General features: G+C 35.4%; 1 protein-coding gene across 3 annotated transcripts in view; it reads right to left on the bottom strand.

Moving 5' to 3' along the window:
* Window positions 1-17,689, bottom strand: part of LOC139116279 (rho GTPase-activating protein 18-like) — a 47,980-nt gene that overhangs the window by 20,156 nt on the left and 10,135 nt on the right. For 2 of the 3 annotated variants that reach the window (XM_070678885.1, XM_070678886.1), the window contains exons 4-6: window positions 7,050-7,115; window positions 4,877-5,064; window positions 2,042-2,180 (exon numbers count right to left, since the gene is read on the bottom strand). In XM_070678885.1, coding sequence (XP_070534986.1) covers window positions 2,042-2,180; window positions 4,877-5,064; window positions 7,050-7,115 — 393 coding nt within the window. The remainder of the gene's footprint in view (window positions 1-2,041; window positions 2,181-4,876; window positions 5,065-7,049; window positions 7,116-17,689) is intronic. The other variant, XM_070678887.1, reaches the window with a different exon arrangement.

The raw sequence follows: 17,689 nt of genomic DNA, 5'->3' as shown, positions 1-17,689 counted from the left end.
CAAATGTAAAATTTCATAAGTGATGAACAGAGTAACATTGACAATAATTTCATACCATACCAATCTGTACATGGAATCATAAATGCTTTGTTCATGGAGACTGGTAATCAGAATTGATATATTGTAACAGATATGTATGCAAATGTTGCACAATATGCACTGACATGATATGATTCTGCACACAAATTTTAATTGTTGATAATGACACCAATTGTCAAATTATACAGATTAAATCTCTACAATATTCCACAAAGTGTGTACAAGTTGAATAATTAATAACATATGGTCTATATTGACATCTTGACCAGTGCTATTATTATTGTATGGCTGTACATCATCAATACTACTGTTGTACTGCATGAATCAAATCACTAATGACATGAACAATTCAGCTCATTGTACATCCTTATTACGGGTAATGTAATTTAAACTCCCTAAATTCAATTCTGCTACGGCAATGCTTCTCAAGGAAACCTAATACTTTAAAAATACCTACAGAATGTGTGCATCGCAACTGTACATCAACTAACTATATTAGCCTTGTTGCCTCACCTCTATTTTGGTGTTATGATAACCATTGTCAACCCTACTTACAGTGAGATGAGTTTTATGATGAGGAATTAAAGTGAAAATAAGATTCAAAGACAGAAAACCTTGTTCACTGATGTTTCTCCCTATGTTTAATTGCCACAATATTCATGAAACTTAACATTTTGTAAACTCAAATCTACACGTATACAATTATTTAATACATTTATTCATTTGATGAAATTGCAGAATTTACATTGATGTCAACAGTGACTGTATTAGTCTGTAGATTAGCAGAAAATATAGATGTATGGTGATTGTCAAACTAGAAAATATCAGAGAGACTGCAGCATCCACACGAATCAATGGTAATAGTGTTACATGATGTTGTTATGGTGAATACTGGAAATTAATACTGTCAATCACTTTTGTTCAACTAAGATGTAAGTAGTTTCTGCTCAGACAAGAAAGGTTAAATGTACAATAATGCATTGTAAGTTGAAGCATTTAATAGTGCAGGTATATCAGCGCTAGTCTACGTTGACATTACCGTCATTATCAGGGTCAAAGGTTTACCTATCAAAATTACTATTGCTGTACTGGCTTATCCATGAGCTAACATATATGTGTTATCAAAACTAAATAACATGAAAGGAGCCAGAGTTATTTTTCTGGAGAGCTACACAAACTGTCACCTCAAGATTGGCATTGACCAGTATTACCAAAGTCCAAGTGTCACTTTCAGTTGTGAGAGATCAGAGGGTACTGCCTGAGGTTGACAACATGCATGTAATCTATACATCTGATCTGAATGTTGATTAGTGTAACCCTTGTACCTGACAATTTTTATCATTCGATCTCCGAGGTCTGGGCCTTTGAAGTGAACTCATGATCCTGTCTACTGATTGATTATCCAGTATTCGTGAGTTCAAATCAAGCCTATTCATATTTAATTCTGCCATTTTGAGTAAAACATTGTAAAAGTTATGACTCATATTTTCAAGTTTGCTCAGGCACAGTCCAATATCAGAAGCTTGGTACTTCTGTCATTATCTTTTGTGTTGTTCCATATACATGTAGCGCTCTGCTTTGGTCAGAGTATGGTGCACAAGTTCTTGACGAGCCGAATATGCACTTTGCGAGGTCAGGTAGTGTCCCACCATAAAGGGTAAGACGTACAACTACACTTGTTTGTACAGGATTGGTGAGAGCCTCTATTTGAGGGCTGATGTGCAGCGTCTCAGAAGCTATTATCTACTTAGATTGCTGAATCTTACTGTTATAATTGAATAATACAAATAGACTCCCTAAGTTGCTGTGAATGGTGACAATCGACCAATCAGAGATAACCTTCCGAGCACGCTGCACATCACCAGGTATTTGACTCTGAAAACTTGTGACACAATCAAGGGAAAGAGATTTATATCTTTTATAATCACAACTGTGGAGAACTGGCATGGTTCAGTTCCCAAGATGAGAATATACATGTCACTTCCTCAAATTCAACAATTACCTGTTGTGATTTCAGCAATACCGGGATCAATTCCTGATAATTCTTTGACTTTGATCAGTGGCCTGTCACTGACACGGTCAGGCAGTGTACGACTTCTCTTATGCCGTGATTCTCGTCGTACAATAGATGAATGTGAGCCCTGGAAAATATTCAACAACACATTGAAATTATTAAACAGACGTGTACAGAAACTGATTTAAAATATACGGAAGTTAAATATCTAAAATATTCAGTGTAGAGGCAAGCAAATATGGTTGTGAAATGGAGATGCTGTTGTTGATTTGTTTACAAAGTATCATGTACATGTATCAATAGCAAATGTAATGGTAGTATGAGGTTATTACCAGATAACACAAAGGATGCATTAGGACACTGCCTTATTATTATACATCTTACATTCATGACTGTGGCATTAAATGGGCAGGGTATTGTTTGTTAAATACAAGTTCAACAATTTATCTTCCAATATACAGTGCAGGTATGGAACCCTATCTTGTATGCACTTCTGTATACAGTGTAACCTGTGAACAACACATACAAAGTGGGGGACATACTCTGACAGTCATTCACTCATTGGTCCCTTGAAACCTTTCAACCATTGAACAAGCCCGGGGAACAAGCCAATGCAACCACTGAATGCACTGCTTATGGGGCCTGGCAGGGGATGCCTGTTACAGAACGGGCATTCTGTATGGCCTTTTTTAGTGCAAGCCAAATTCTATAGTTCTTGAGATGTGTAATGATAATCTTTTCAGACCTGATATGGTTTTGCGGATCGAGGTTGTATGGTACATGTACCGGTACAGGTAGAAGGTTTGCAAGGGCCTGTACGCGGTAAAACCAAGATCCACAAAACCTGTATCAGGATGGACCATAAGGATTTTATCATATACTTCAGGGAATGACAAACATGTAGTTTAATACAACAATCTTGCACAACAATTTGGATGTAGCAATGTATGCGATATCAAAAATATATCACCATTTTTGTGAATTTTTCAAAGAAGCAATGGCTGCATCCCCTTGCGCATTAATAAACACTTACATAATGATGTCATTTGTTTTAACTGTAGCACTCACAATGCATTGTACCTGTACCAACAAAGAATGAGCCAGAAACAAGATGTAAGAAGGACAATGGCATAATTTAAATTAACGTTTATTGTATTGAACTGACAAAGAGATGCTATCATTTCATAACAAATTTGATTAAAAGAAAAATTATGTGTTTGGGTAAAGTTTGTAATCGTTTCGCGATGACAAGACCATGGTCTTGAAGCTGAGCACAGGTGACGGCTTTGCTCATGTGGCATCATACGATCGCACTCGATCTGATTTATATCTTTCACTTCACTTTCCTATCTTTTAAAAACACCTGAATCATTGGTTATGTGCTTACAGCACTTGATTTCAATAGAAATATCACCCAATATTGCTACACTTCACTGTTGCCTCTATGATGAGAATGAAGAGTCGTTTGAATCTTGCGCTGGCTTTGTTTACGAATGGAAAGTTTGCAGATAGCAATGCATGTAGTAACCAGAATCAAGGTAGCTCAGAAATGCAGGCAATTGCCAATATTTGGGGAAAGTGTGCCTGGGCGTGATACAGCAAATTATTACACAAACGTGAGGACATTTTTTCCTCATAGCTTTACATAGGAATATGACAGGAGGTATATCATTGTGATAAGTAAGATGTTAGCTCTATGCATCGATATCATATACCCTGGTTTATGTTAATACATAATGGCATCAGAGAAGTGCTCAAACATCCATGCAGTATTTTTTCTTACAGTATCACACATCCCAGCCTATGTTTAGATGAATGCGTAAAATTCCGGATCTATTTTGGTCTTGTTTTGCTAAGTTCACATGTTCACAATGTGCATAGTCAATAAGTTTTCTTCTGCACCATAAAATGTCAGCTGAAATTTTTATCAGCAAATTATATGAAAGGAAATCCTGGCAGAAGAACACAATGTTTCTCAAAAATGTTGCTTTGTTTTCTTTGAACAGAATGTTAGAGTGAGTCAATCACCATTGATAGGTGAGAGTGATGTTGCTTTTAATCTACGTGAAGTATGAGAAGCTGAATGTCAAAACAAATGTAAGTCATAAAAGTATCAATAGGTAAGGGAATACAGATGGCAAACCAAATTGTTATCTAGATCTTGTATCGAAACCTACACCATCTTATTGCAGGCCCTTGGAAGCTTGTACATTCCGATAAGGGATGGACCATTAGATTTTGGGAGGTGGGGGTGGTCACAATCAGACTGTGAATTTTTTTACGATTGTAACTTTTTGAAATTTTTTTTCAAGTGAGCCATGATCTGCTGATTTTTTTTCTAAGTAAACTGTAAGATTTATGATTTTTTTGTGCATTCTGATATCATTTTTTTTATTTTGCTAACTAGTCTGAAGATTTTTTCCCCTAACTTTTTGCTTTGAAATTTTTTTTCTTCTGTTTTTGACCACCCCTCTCCCAAGATCTAGTGGTACATCCCTAAGGCATATGATACTTAAATGCCCCAATATGTAATTTGGTGCCGAGCGTCACAGTTGTACATGTACATCAGAAGAACCATTGAAAAGTTAACACCTTCTGTCCATATTACAATAGAGTACACCGATGTACCAGGGCAATAACAATTAGTATTACTGTTACATGATGATAGAAATGGAATAATCAACTGATAGACTGTACAAATTTGCCCTACTCAGGTACATGTACAAGTGCAATGTACCCAATGCTAGCTTACAGTTCATCCCATGATTTTACTGCAATACCACAAAACATCACAACATTGGATTAAAGTAATACATGACACACCATATCACTTTCTTCATATCTGACCTGTGATGTAAATATTTCCCTGACATCTGGTGTTGTGGCTGACTTGCGTCTTTTACGTATCGTAGCATTCAATGTATCAACACGTTTCTGTACTGCTTCAACCTGTGCTCTTGTTAGTGATGATGCTACATTTGCCAACAAACCTTCTTCAAGTTCTTTGCCCTCTGAAATAAATCATGAAAAAAAAAGATTTTTTGACAATCTGGTGACAATTGAAATTGAAACCCAATGTACAAATATGGAAACTGACAAGTGGCTCCATGATTTATCACTCACTAGTAAATCTACTTTCCCCAAAATCACAGATAATTTACATCTGATCAATATCTAAATTATTCCTTGCTCATAAATCCTTAATAGAAAGATTTCTCCCCCACATAATGGCTGTTTCTAATTAGCAGCTTTCCATCAGCCTCCTACGCCTTCAGCTATTCTCAGAAAGGTGTTTCGTATGTTGGACAACGATATATAATCACATCAGACAGAAATTGAAAGTGTTCATGTTTGAACTCAATCCTCTACATCAGCACAAGTTAGCATATTCATTGAGACATACACTTCCTTGACAATTACTGTAAGGAGTTAAGAAGTTGCTATTATTTTTATAAATTCAGAATTATTAGATTGAGAATTCCGGTACCATTCACTTATGCTTTAATAAGATTGCATTGACATCCTATAGTATACTGCAGAGAACCCCATATATCATGGCTGACTGGGCAATACTGGTAAAATTTATCTGGGTACTGCCCTGAACAGAGACACTCTAACTGATCACTATAAAGCTGCAGTATTTTTCCAACAATTCACTAATAATACTCAAACTGCATGAATCATAAAACTATTTCTCTACAGAGGGACACACACTCAGTGTATGTACAGGACATTGATCTTTGATATCAGCCAAAGAATTATTTGAAGAATCACTGGTAAGTTACTTGTACCAGTACTGTAACGCTGGTTTTTAGACAATTTCATTGTGAAAGCTTAAAGAGATATTAGATCTTGTTATGCAAACTGTGTTTTTATAAGAGTATATTGTGTGAGTCTAAGCTAGTGATATGTTTAACCTGTTCAACCCCAATTCCCTGTAAACAGGTCCACTACCACCATTGATAACAATGGGATTGGGCCAAACCACGGTGGTGAAAGGGTTAAAGCTGTGATATGTTTAACATCCCAAGTACAACACTGAACAATTTTGAATACCTATACTTTAATTTCAATAGTATGACTGGTTGAGTTTATTTATTTAGTTGACTGAAAAGAGAGCGAAACAATAATTGAAATTCAACTTAAAATCTTGAATGTGTGGTCCAATCAACATGTTCCAACATGTTTATGTACTAAAAATACACAATCCACAACTTTGTGACATCATCGCTGTATAGTTGGTTACACCATCATTTGACTACATGCCATAAATATTTAGAGAATTAAAAGACACTAGGTTCTTCTGTTGTAATTCTTTTAAACCTTTCACATTGAGTGTGCCACAGCTGAACAAAAAAAAAAATTGATTTACATGAGGAACAAACTTCATGTTATCAAATGATTTACATATACTCTCCAAGTTTATAGGAAGTCATTGATAGAGAAATCATTTCCATACTGTATACACAGATGATATACTGGTAGATGTGTATTGTCATTATGATCTTTCATTACAAAAACTGATATAGTGAAAAACATTCTGGTATCATTTCTAGAATTGGTTATAACTTTCATTACAGATTAAATTTCCGTCAGATTTAATTTCCTGAATAATAAGATGATGTTTCTTTCACAAAAGCATCTGTACATCTTACAATTACCAGATTTTTCAGCCTGTCATGTCACACTCATTTCCCAGCATGCATCTGTACATCTTACAATTACCAGATTCTTCAGCCTGTCATTTCACACTCATTTCCCAGCATGCATCTGTACATCTTACAATTACCAGATTCTTCAGCCTGTCATTTCACACTCATTTCCCAGCATGCATCTGTACATCTTACAATTACCAGATTCTTCAGCCTGTCATTTCACACTCATTTCCCAGCATGCATCCACCAGTAGTAGCATATGACTTATACTTCAGCATTGTACATGTAGATAAGTTTTGCTTTAATGGAGATATCTTAAAACAAGACAGAGTAAATTTTACCTTCATATTTGGATGCTAAATCTTGGAATCCTGCTTCTTTCAGCCACTGAACTTCTTCCTCACCTTCTGTTGAGAGAAAAGTAACTACTGTTTATAACATAAAGGAAAAATACAACTGAATGAAATAATAATGAGGCTACACAGCTCTGTAAAATTTATATTAAACAATAATACATGTACATGTAGCACTAAAGTACTGATATACCCGTAAGTAAAAGAGCTCAATATCTTGTCATAATACAGAGTTGAGCAAATGAATAAAATTTCCTGCCAACTAATGAGAAAAAATTGACTGCTTGCCCATTCCAAACCCACTTAAAAAGGTAAAATGCTGCACAGCATTGCTACATGAACATTACAATTGTTATCCTGGAGGATATATGGACGTGTTTATACCCATTATACTTCTCTTGGTTTGAAGGCTGGTAAAATATTGCACAGTACAGCTGCATCAATGTTAATGGCTGTCATGGAGGATACATGGATTTGTTCATAATACCCATTACTGCTGTTGGTTATGAGGATGGTTGGAACCATGGCTTCAGGGGCTTCCATTTATCAATCTCTATTGATGATGTACAGAAGCTACTAAAGGACTGCACTCAATGTGTCCATGTATATAAGTCACATACTGTAGCTGTCATGAAATTTCTATGCTAAAATAAATTGGTACCTTGAACAATGTTAAAGCTTTGAACTTCCAGCAATGCAGACATACATGATGTACGTACATGTATGCCCAGTACCAGACATGCGCATACATATAATTTACAGTCAATGATAAGATAAATGTGTAACCATTAGATACATGTACAAGATTAACATATACAACTGCAGGGGACATGTACAGCATGCAATTACCTCTAGACTACATAAGTGTACTCTCTAAGGTTTTGCCATTAGCTGCACAGTACTGCATGTAGTTATCCATTCTACATGTAATTGAAATGTATATGCAGATAAAACACAATAAATAAATATATGGAAATAAAACATAAAATATATTTGTAAATGTTGATTGGTAAGATATTGCTGCAACAGTTCTCATACACTAAATTAAGTAAAGAATTCATAAAATACACAGTTTTAATGCACTTTGATTTTGTCTTTGTTTATTTATTTATTTGTTTGATTATTAGTTGAACATTTACTTTCCATTACCATATGTATTCTTCTTTCTTTTGTGGGCAAATTCACCTATTACTTGTGTGACCTTTGCAAATTATAAATTCCTGGAATTATGTTGATGGCTTACGAAATCCTGAGAAATGATTGCTCTACATGTATATTCACAATAACTACATAACATGATGCAGTATTCATGCAAAGTACTGTCTTTTGTTGCATAATTGCCAGCTCAGCATAAGAAGAATTCAAGAATAGGCCAAACCTGGAATTCAAATCAACCACGGTACAAACAAAGCCATGTGCGCAAACGCGCATAGACGTACACAAATGTACGTGTGTCTCCATACGCGTTAGTACACATGTGGGCTTGTTTGTACCGGCATCACATCATTATTTGGGCGTACTGAGTGTGTAGAACGCATCGCGTCCTTTTTATTCCGGAGTAGAACCATTGATCTTGTACATGTACATGTACATCACCTCATGTCAAGATTCATTTGTATGATTCTTGCACAAACATGTCATTACCAGAGACGTGTTTTCATGCCTCTGGAATGCCAATTACCATATCCCTGAAAAATAGTCTATTTTTAAAACGATTGAAGTACACAGCCCATATACATACTCTATGATAAGCTGTCTTAGTACACACAAGAAATCAAGATATTGAATTCAATAGACATACATATCCGGTTTTTCAATGAGTTTTCATGGTAACAGCCTAGTCCATAACATCGATTATACTGAGGTGGATGTTGTTCACTGAACTGAATACAAGATATGATGACTACACAATAATACATGTATGATGCGATATTTGTATTTTTTATATACTGTCATACCAACATATACTAACTTGAAAAGTCATCGTTAAACAGCTCTCAGCTCATTTCTGCCTTATATATAATTGTTGTGGTGCTAAAACACATTGGTTTTTCCAAATGTCATAATTTTAATATGAGTTTGACTACTTAATACATTATGGTATGCACTTGGCAAGATGTTTGAGAACAGTTACAACATTTGCATCTGATCATACCATACCAGCTATCTCTTTACAACCTTTCACTGCTAAGTCTAGGTCCAGTCAGTCATTTGTACATGTACATCCTGATGTTGTTTTGAAGAATAACCATTACTATTCTTTTGATATTCTGCAGGTGAAGAAAATCTACTGGAGACAGGTGGTATCATTGCTACAGGACCACTATCAAAGTACATGTACAGTACATATAAATCTAGACTTGGTTCAAGTCAGTGAAATTTTTAAAAATAGCGTCAATGACACTTTGCTCACATTTGGTTACATGTGGCAAGCCAGAATGAGTGTATACACGATATTTAACATGCTTCTATGTACCTTAGCTTATAATATTCATAATCAAGTGCATTTGAACAAATTTTGATGCACTGTCCATTGAAGTATGAAATAGTTGGCAACTTGCAACTGTTGATCACATACACTTACACAATACCATGCATCATCATAACTAGTGATAAAATCAGCTATACCAAACTAAACGTGTCCCTTATAATATCGTAATACATAAAATTAATGTAGACAATATTTGGTCTCTCTACAGTCTATGGTTGCAAAATCGAAGACTAAAGTAAGAGGTAATAATGGGCATTCCTCAGCTTCCACTGTTAATGAAGCTGCCACACCTACATGATAATGGTATGTCCCAATCTGCCACCACGTTCAACAAGCATTGCACGGTACGTGAAAGTACCCATGATGCAATGCGATTTGTACACACGGTGATCGCCTGCCCGTTATCCCCATTGCGCGTATGCACCCATAGAAACACGATACAATAGTTGAGTACATGCAGATACAGTCATCAGCGCGTTGCGATCGCCTCGAAAATATTTAGACTGACAGTGGAAGTTTTTCTTGTATTCAGGTATATGTATTTATCATCGGCCAGATATAAGGATTGAACTTTTAGCACAAATGCTGCGATGTCTGATACATTGATAGCATGCATTACCGAGTTACTGAATGTCATGTCAGCTCTGGCTACGCGGTGACACTGACAGAAACACATTTCGGCGAACGCAAGCTGCACTGAATCGACACCCCTTCCAAACCAGCAAAGCTGTTGACGCCGGGTGTGAGGATTTAATGGACCGCAGTTTTCAACAAGCGATCGTGAAAGTTCTGTAAACACTTCAGTATCCTGTGATCGTGCAGAAACAGCGTACTGCGTAGCGCCTTTGTAGTTTTACGTACGGCCAGTGTTGTTTACATCAGCCGGTCCCCGGGAGAAGACGGCAACGCACCCTAAAAACGCATCGTAACAAAGAGGTTTTGTCAACAGTTGGCAATGCAAAGCCACGTTCCTATCTGTTCTAGTCTTTACAGTTCAAGGACCGTGCAAAAATGAACATTGATTCATATTTCGTGCGATCGAGAAATTACATGATTAATACCGGTACATAATACACAGATACAGCCAATGAGCCATGTCATTTGTATTTGTTTCAGCGCCGTGTCTCGTACGATTTTAATCCCGGCACAAGCGAGCGTAAGCCTGAGTACAGTGCATGTGCATACAAAAGCAAAATTATAACATGGCAAAGTACATTTTTCATTCCGATGTGACTGTCTGTTTTCAAACTCTATCTCCTCCCTCGATTTGGGGTCAACATAGGCAAGCAGTATATCGTTGGAATCGTATTTAGTTGCACGACAATCTAATGTTGACCATTTCTCAAAATCCACATTTGTAATCGAGAAATAGCCAAAATTCCGTTAAAAATCTCATTTTTTACTAAATAATTGCGCTGAAATTTCCAAATGACGGTCAAATAAAAATCTGGGAACATAATTTTACTCGGAGCAAGCATGGCAATGGCGATGCACTCTTTCAGGCATCATTGATAAAAAACAGAGAAGAGATAGCTAAAAATATCCCCAAAAGGGCAAAAAATGAAACTTAACGACAATTTTCAATGATATGGATCTTTGGATAGAAAAATGCTATAAAGATCCGGAAAAAAACTGAAAAATGTACGTCTTTCAGGCTATCACATTGATGTAACTGCGAACGAGGATAAAAGTCATGCGTACGCATTCGACCTCAATTTCAAGCTGGGGGCTATTTTTGGACAGCTTTAGTCAGAATTGTAATGGCGCCCTCGGTGGTAGAATGATGATCTCTGTGTGTACGAATCGAGTTGCATCATGGGATAAACCAGTACTGTGAAGCATTGCAGTGTCGAAGACAAATTGGGAAATTTCAAAACAAAGACTTATATAGCAAGAAGCCTGAAGCATCAGATATGTGCATCTGTTTTAAAGATATTCTAACAAAATTTCAAAGCATTAATAAACCAGAAATTTGTATAGAAGCCATTACTTGACTTACACAGGCAGACAATTCCATAAAGATACAATATGACAATGGAAAAAAACAAAATCCTTTCAAACCACGGTTGGAACATTTTTTTCATACAAAGTTGTCATATTTACATCCACAGTTGTAAGACTTGGTAACTAATAACCTGACCTTGTTGGATTAAGCAGCAAAGTTTACTGACTTTACAAGTGACACTTATTATGAATGTACTTATTTTATCCTGCATCTTGAAAATGAAAGACTTGTTGTTTGCAAGATCTGTATACCATAACTTTTTTTAGATTCACTCACAGCAACTTGTACAATATGTTATGTTAGCTGCCTTGCTAAGATGATCTGACCAATGTTTATTGAGATTTTCACCAAGTTTTGACTTTTGTTGCGCATTTTTTGTATTAAACATTGACTTCATTAACAGTTGAGCATGTATATGTATCTACCACAAATACACCCGTTAAATGTGCATCAATTCTCAATCTTTTACGATTGGAGGGGATTTCACGCATATCATATTTGGCATTTTTTTTAAAAATAACACATGCAAAACGTTGTACCCAGAAACTTCTTGTAAACACAACATATAGATAGTTCCATGCTAATTTTTTTGTAAAACAGTGTGTCAGCTGCACTGCAAAATTCTGTCTTCCAATTCGCTCATCATATTCACTTATACAAATTTCATCAATATTTTGATATATGGTAACCAAATGATCCTTAGATCTTAAAATCCAAAAAGAGTTTATACCTGGTGACATGTGACTCTCAAAAACAAGACTTTTGACAAAAAATCGGTAAAAAATTGAAAAATACATACATATGAATTTTACGCTTTTCAATCAAAATATAACATACATTGTTCCTCCCATCATACCTACCAAATAATGAAGTAATCACTCTCTTATCGATATAACTTGCAGATTATGAAAGATCATATTTTTTTTCTTATTCTTTTATCAATGCCTACAAGATTCCATTGGATTATAGATAACCATCTAAACGTTCCGAAGCTGGCCACATTTAATGTGGAAATAATTCAGTTATGAGCTCCACAAACCAATGGCCTACAGAAAGAATGGCGAATGGATGGACATACAAACAGACTGACATACACAGACTTGCTGTGATGACATTGGCTCCTAGTGTGCTTTGGCCCACTGAGAGTGATAAAGATATAACAAACAGCTGGATGTAATTATAAAATAGTTACATATGCAGGCACTCAGGGTGAATATTATACATAATTATACATCTACCGTCGAGAACAATAGAATTTAGCGTGCGCTAAAAAAGCCGTACGGAACGAGCTCCAGTTCCGTAACACGTACGGTTTCAAAGCGCCCAATTCCCTGCGACTGTATCTGCGCGTTCACTGTAGAACAGTTTCAAGGGACCCCTTGGACGAGTGCCAGAACAAGTCTCTCGTGCGCTCTGTACGTACGTGTGTGTGTAGTGCACACACTCCAAAACTTGCAGAAGCGCGTCCGAGGTAGCGTTCCACACTGGCGCGATAAAATCGGAAGAAAAATTGTTGACATTGCACGAAAATGGTCACTCAGGGTGAATATTATACATTATTATACATCTCCGACATTTTGATGCCCCGATCAGGAATGTAAGATGTATAATAATAAGGTTATTATGAAAATACCGCAAAGGATGCACTCGGACATTGGCGCCGGGCATCGCCCTCCACTTCGCGTCGGGTGATACGTTGCGCCCATGTCCTCGTGCATCCTTTGCGGTATTTTCGTAATAATCTCATATCAATTTGATTAGTTTCTTGAGGTAGCATTATTTTCTACCTGATCCACTGTACAGTATTTTTTTAGTCAGGCCTTTTCTGGCAGATTCATTTTTCACTGACATTTGCTTGTAATCTTTATTTGAAAATCTTCCAGATCCCCCCATCAGGATACCGAATGGTCCACCCTTTGGTATCAACAATGTTTACATAACAAGATACAATGACAGGAAGTGTATGAGCTATTTACAACCTTGATACTCTCAAACATTGAAAACATTTTGGAATATACACAAAACCAAACCTGCTAAAATCACCTTCAGCTGTGCTTTCTAATTATTCTTTTATTATTCAGACAAGCTGTTTCAGAGAGAAAATGATATTTTGACTAAAAACTGAAAAAAATTACCCCAAAAATACAAAACACACAAATTTCATCCACAGTTGTACACATCTAATTTAGAATACCTACAGGAACCTACATACCAAGTTTCAACCAAATCTGATCAATGGTTACTGAGTTTCAGCAATCTGCAGGATTTTTCCTTTTTTTACCTCATTTGCATATTTTTGACACTGACATTTTCTTTTGAAAAAATTCACATCTCTACCGCTGGGTGCAGCTGTACACCAAATACTAAGACAGTAGCTTCTGCAGTTTAGGAGTTTTTGATCAGGACGGACTAACAGACAGACATACAAACACACAGACGACATGTAAATAAGATGCAAATGAAATGATTCATCTTATACGATAAGCTCTCTTTGGTACATGTATAGCAAATGAGAGCTAAAAATGAAATCATTTTTGCAAAAGTTTCTCTTGTCTCTCTTCTATTTCATACAAATCTATTTAAAATTTGGCAGCCAAAGTCAGGTTTTCCTAGCGATCAAACACATTACATTTGCACAGTAGTATTAAAGTTTCATGTAGTTACTGCCAGATTTTTCTCTCTTTTATTTCTGTATTGTGTTCATCCCAATCAATGCATTCATTCACCTCATTTATTTCATAGTGAAAACATAACACAAATCATCATGTTCACCCTACTCATACATTCACAAATCACTGACTTGAACCAAGTCTAATGAAAATTAAGTGGTACCATTGATACAGGACCACTATCACAGCATGTGAACTATCATTGCATGTACACACAATGTATCTCTCTGTAGGTTGAACGATACTGGGTATAAGATGACTATAGTAGAGGTAAGCAATTATAACCAATAGTTTTAGAAGTACCGGTAGGTTTGGTGCTGGCGGGTACATCGGTGAGTTGAACTTTACATAAGTCTGATATCAATGATTATCTACTGAATCAATTCTACAAAAGCAATACTTCTTTGTGACACATTGCAATTCTGCATACATGTACCCTATTCAGTGTATAGCTACATGTACATAAGTCTTGCATTATGTACATTTATCTATACAGTTTACTTAGGGCTTAGCTGTTTTAGATAGGTAATCAAAAAATTATGAAATCTAGGAAAAGTACCATACCAGGACCAGTGTTGGGTGTTGACATAATAAGTTAGTATTGAGAACGCCTCATGAGATGATTTTAATGAAAGACAATACAATGTACCGGTACCTTCTGTTTGGATTTTCTAAGCACCTATTTTGGAAACATTGAGACAAAATTTTGTAACATACAGATCCATAAAAATACCTTCCAAATGGAAAAGCTTCTCAGAAATTGAAAGAGGCATATTTAATGGTGACTGAATTGATGAAAGGTAATACATGTATTTGATGCAAGGTGATGATGGATTGAAGGCATAAAGAACAAAACACAGGGTATGTTTATAAAGACATGGCAGTTTCAAAGAATGTAATTGTGTTTTAGAAATTGTATGAGCATTGCAGATTATAATATTGATATATGTTTACCAAAGGAATTTGTAGTATTTTGAAGAAACATTATTTTCATCCAATTGTTGATTACTTGATATTCATATGGTCTAACTTACATGTAGATTACATACATTACTGTATGATGAAGTAAATGTACATAGGTACACAGACATTGCACATTGTACTTTCTGATTAGATTTAGCTTCTGTTTGCAAAGTATTTTACCTAGTGTAAACAAGCGACCTAGCGGCCGATATAGCTCCGCTGTGTTTATGTAGAGAATAACTATTTTTTACACATGTTGATTGGGAAGGTGGAAATCTTTGATAACTCAATGCAGAGGCCAGAAAAAAGTGGCTAAAATAAGCTGCAAAAGTACACAATTGAAGATTTCATCATACTTTAAATATATATCATAGGATCATCCCTAAGAACATGTCAACCAAAGCTATCTGATGAGTAGTTTTTTGAGAAAAAATTTTCTGACCAAAGATGGCAACAATTGCCCCAAAAAATGAAATTGCAGATTTCATCATAAAATCAAGAGATCAAATTTAGTTCATAACTTCATCTATAGAAACCTGTATACCAAATTTCAAAGCTGTTAGACCAGTACTTTTTTGAGAAACACATTTTTTGACCAAAATGGGAAAAATTGCCCCAAAAATTCAAAATTGCAGATTTCATCATTATTTTTTAATAAATATCATTTAGTTCATCTATAGAAACCTGTATACCAAATATCAAAGCTATCGGATGAGTATTTTGGAAATACACGTTTTGACCAAAAATGGCAAAAATTGCCCCCAAAATACAAAATTACAGATTTCATCAGAAATTCGTTATATATTACTGAACTCATCTGCAGAAACCTGTATACCAAATTTCAAAGCTATCAGACCACTAATTTTTGAGAAACACATTTTTTGACCAAAAATGGCAAAAATTGCCCCAAAATTACAAAATTGCAGATTTCATCATAATTTCAACAAATGTCATTAAGGTGATCTGTAAAAACCTGTATACCAAATTGCAAAGCTATCAGATGAGTAATTTTGGAAATACACATTTTTTGACCAAAAATGGCAAAAATTGCCCCAAAAATACAGAATTGCAGATTTCATCACAATTTCAATAAATATCATGTAGTTTATCTGTAGGAACCTGTATACCAAATTTCAAAGCTATCAGATAAATAGTTTTGGAAATACACATTTTTTGACCAAAAATGGCGAAAATTGCCCCAAAAATACAAAATTTCAGATTTCATCAGAAATTCAATATATATTACTCAGTTCATCTATAGAAACGTGTATACCAAATTTCAAAACTATTAGACCAGTACTTTTTGAGAAATACATTTTTTGACCAAAAATGGCAAAAATTGCCTTAAAAATGCAAATTTGCATATTTCTGCACAATTTGAACAAATCTGAAATAGATTATCCCTAGGGATATATGTACCAAATATCAAAGCTATCTGACTGGTAGTTTTGAAGAAGAAGATTTTTAAAGATTTTTTTACCAAAAATGACAAAAATTGCCTTAAAAATACAAATATGCAAATTTCACCACAATTTGAACAAATCTGACTGAAGTCACCCTAAGTAAACTGCATATCAAATTTCAAAGCAATCGGACAAGCGGTTTCAGAGAAGAAGATTTTTTTAGCAAAAACACCAAAAATTGCCCCAAAAATACAAATATGCAAATTTCACCACGACTTGAACAAACTTAAGTGTGGTCACCCCAAGTGAACTGCATATAAAATTTCAAAGCAATTGGACTTGCAGTTTCAGAGGAGAAGGCAATTGTTGACGGACGACGACGACGACGACGGACGACGGACGACGACGGACGACGACGGAAAATCAACCTATTTGATAAGCTCCGCGTCGCTGACAGCGGAGCTAAAAACAGGAATGTAGTAATTCAAGATATTTCAGCATTCACTTTAATGGCGTTCTGATAAAAACCTGATTTACTGTGTACTTCTTATCAGAACAATGTACATGGTGTAAACAGATCAATGTCAGAATGAGTAAAACACATATCATAGTATCTTTGTGTATCATTATGTATGCTCTCTAAAAACTTTTGTTGTAATTTTCAAAAACTTACAATTTCCCAAAACAGGTTTGTAATCTTCCCAGTTTAATTAATATCAGTTTGCTTCCCCTTTTATTGATAGACATTTGTTTCTATCAATGCTTTATCTATTGCAGCTCACAGCTTCCCTATGAATTGGTTAATATTAAAATACATGTATCTAAAGATTTCATTGACAAATAGTGTGATATAAGAATATGGAAAGATGTGTATGGTTTACTACTGCATCTGTAAGAAATAACCATAATCATATACCTTTAGGTATTATACACAACCAACTCCTGTTCAAACCTTTTTAAAATCTTGACAAAATTTAACATCAATCCCATGGGTATTTATGTTTTCATTGATAAAGATATTCCGTATTACATTCAATCATATTAAAAGGGATGTCAAAGTATTTCACAATCAAGTCTGACATCAGAAAATCAATACT

This window comes from Ptychodera flava, chromosome 17 (assembly GCF_041260155.1).
Source record: "Ptychodera flava strain L36383 chromosome 17, AS_Pfla_20210202, whole genome shotgun sequence".
Classification (NCBI taxonomy): domain Eukaryota; kingdom Metazoa; phylum Hemichordata; class Enteropneusta; family Ptychoderidae; genus Ptychodera; species Ptychodera flava.
Note: the sequence above shows the minus strand (reverse complement) of the source record. Positions and strands in the feature narration are given on the sequence as shown.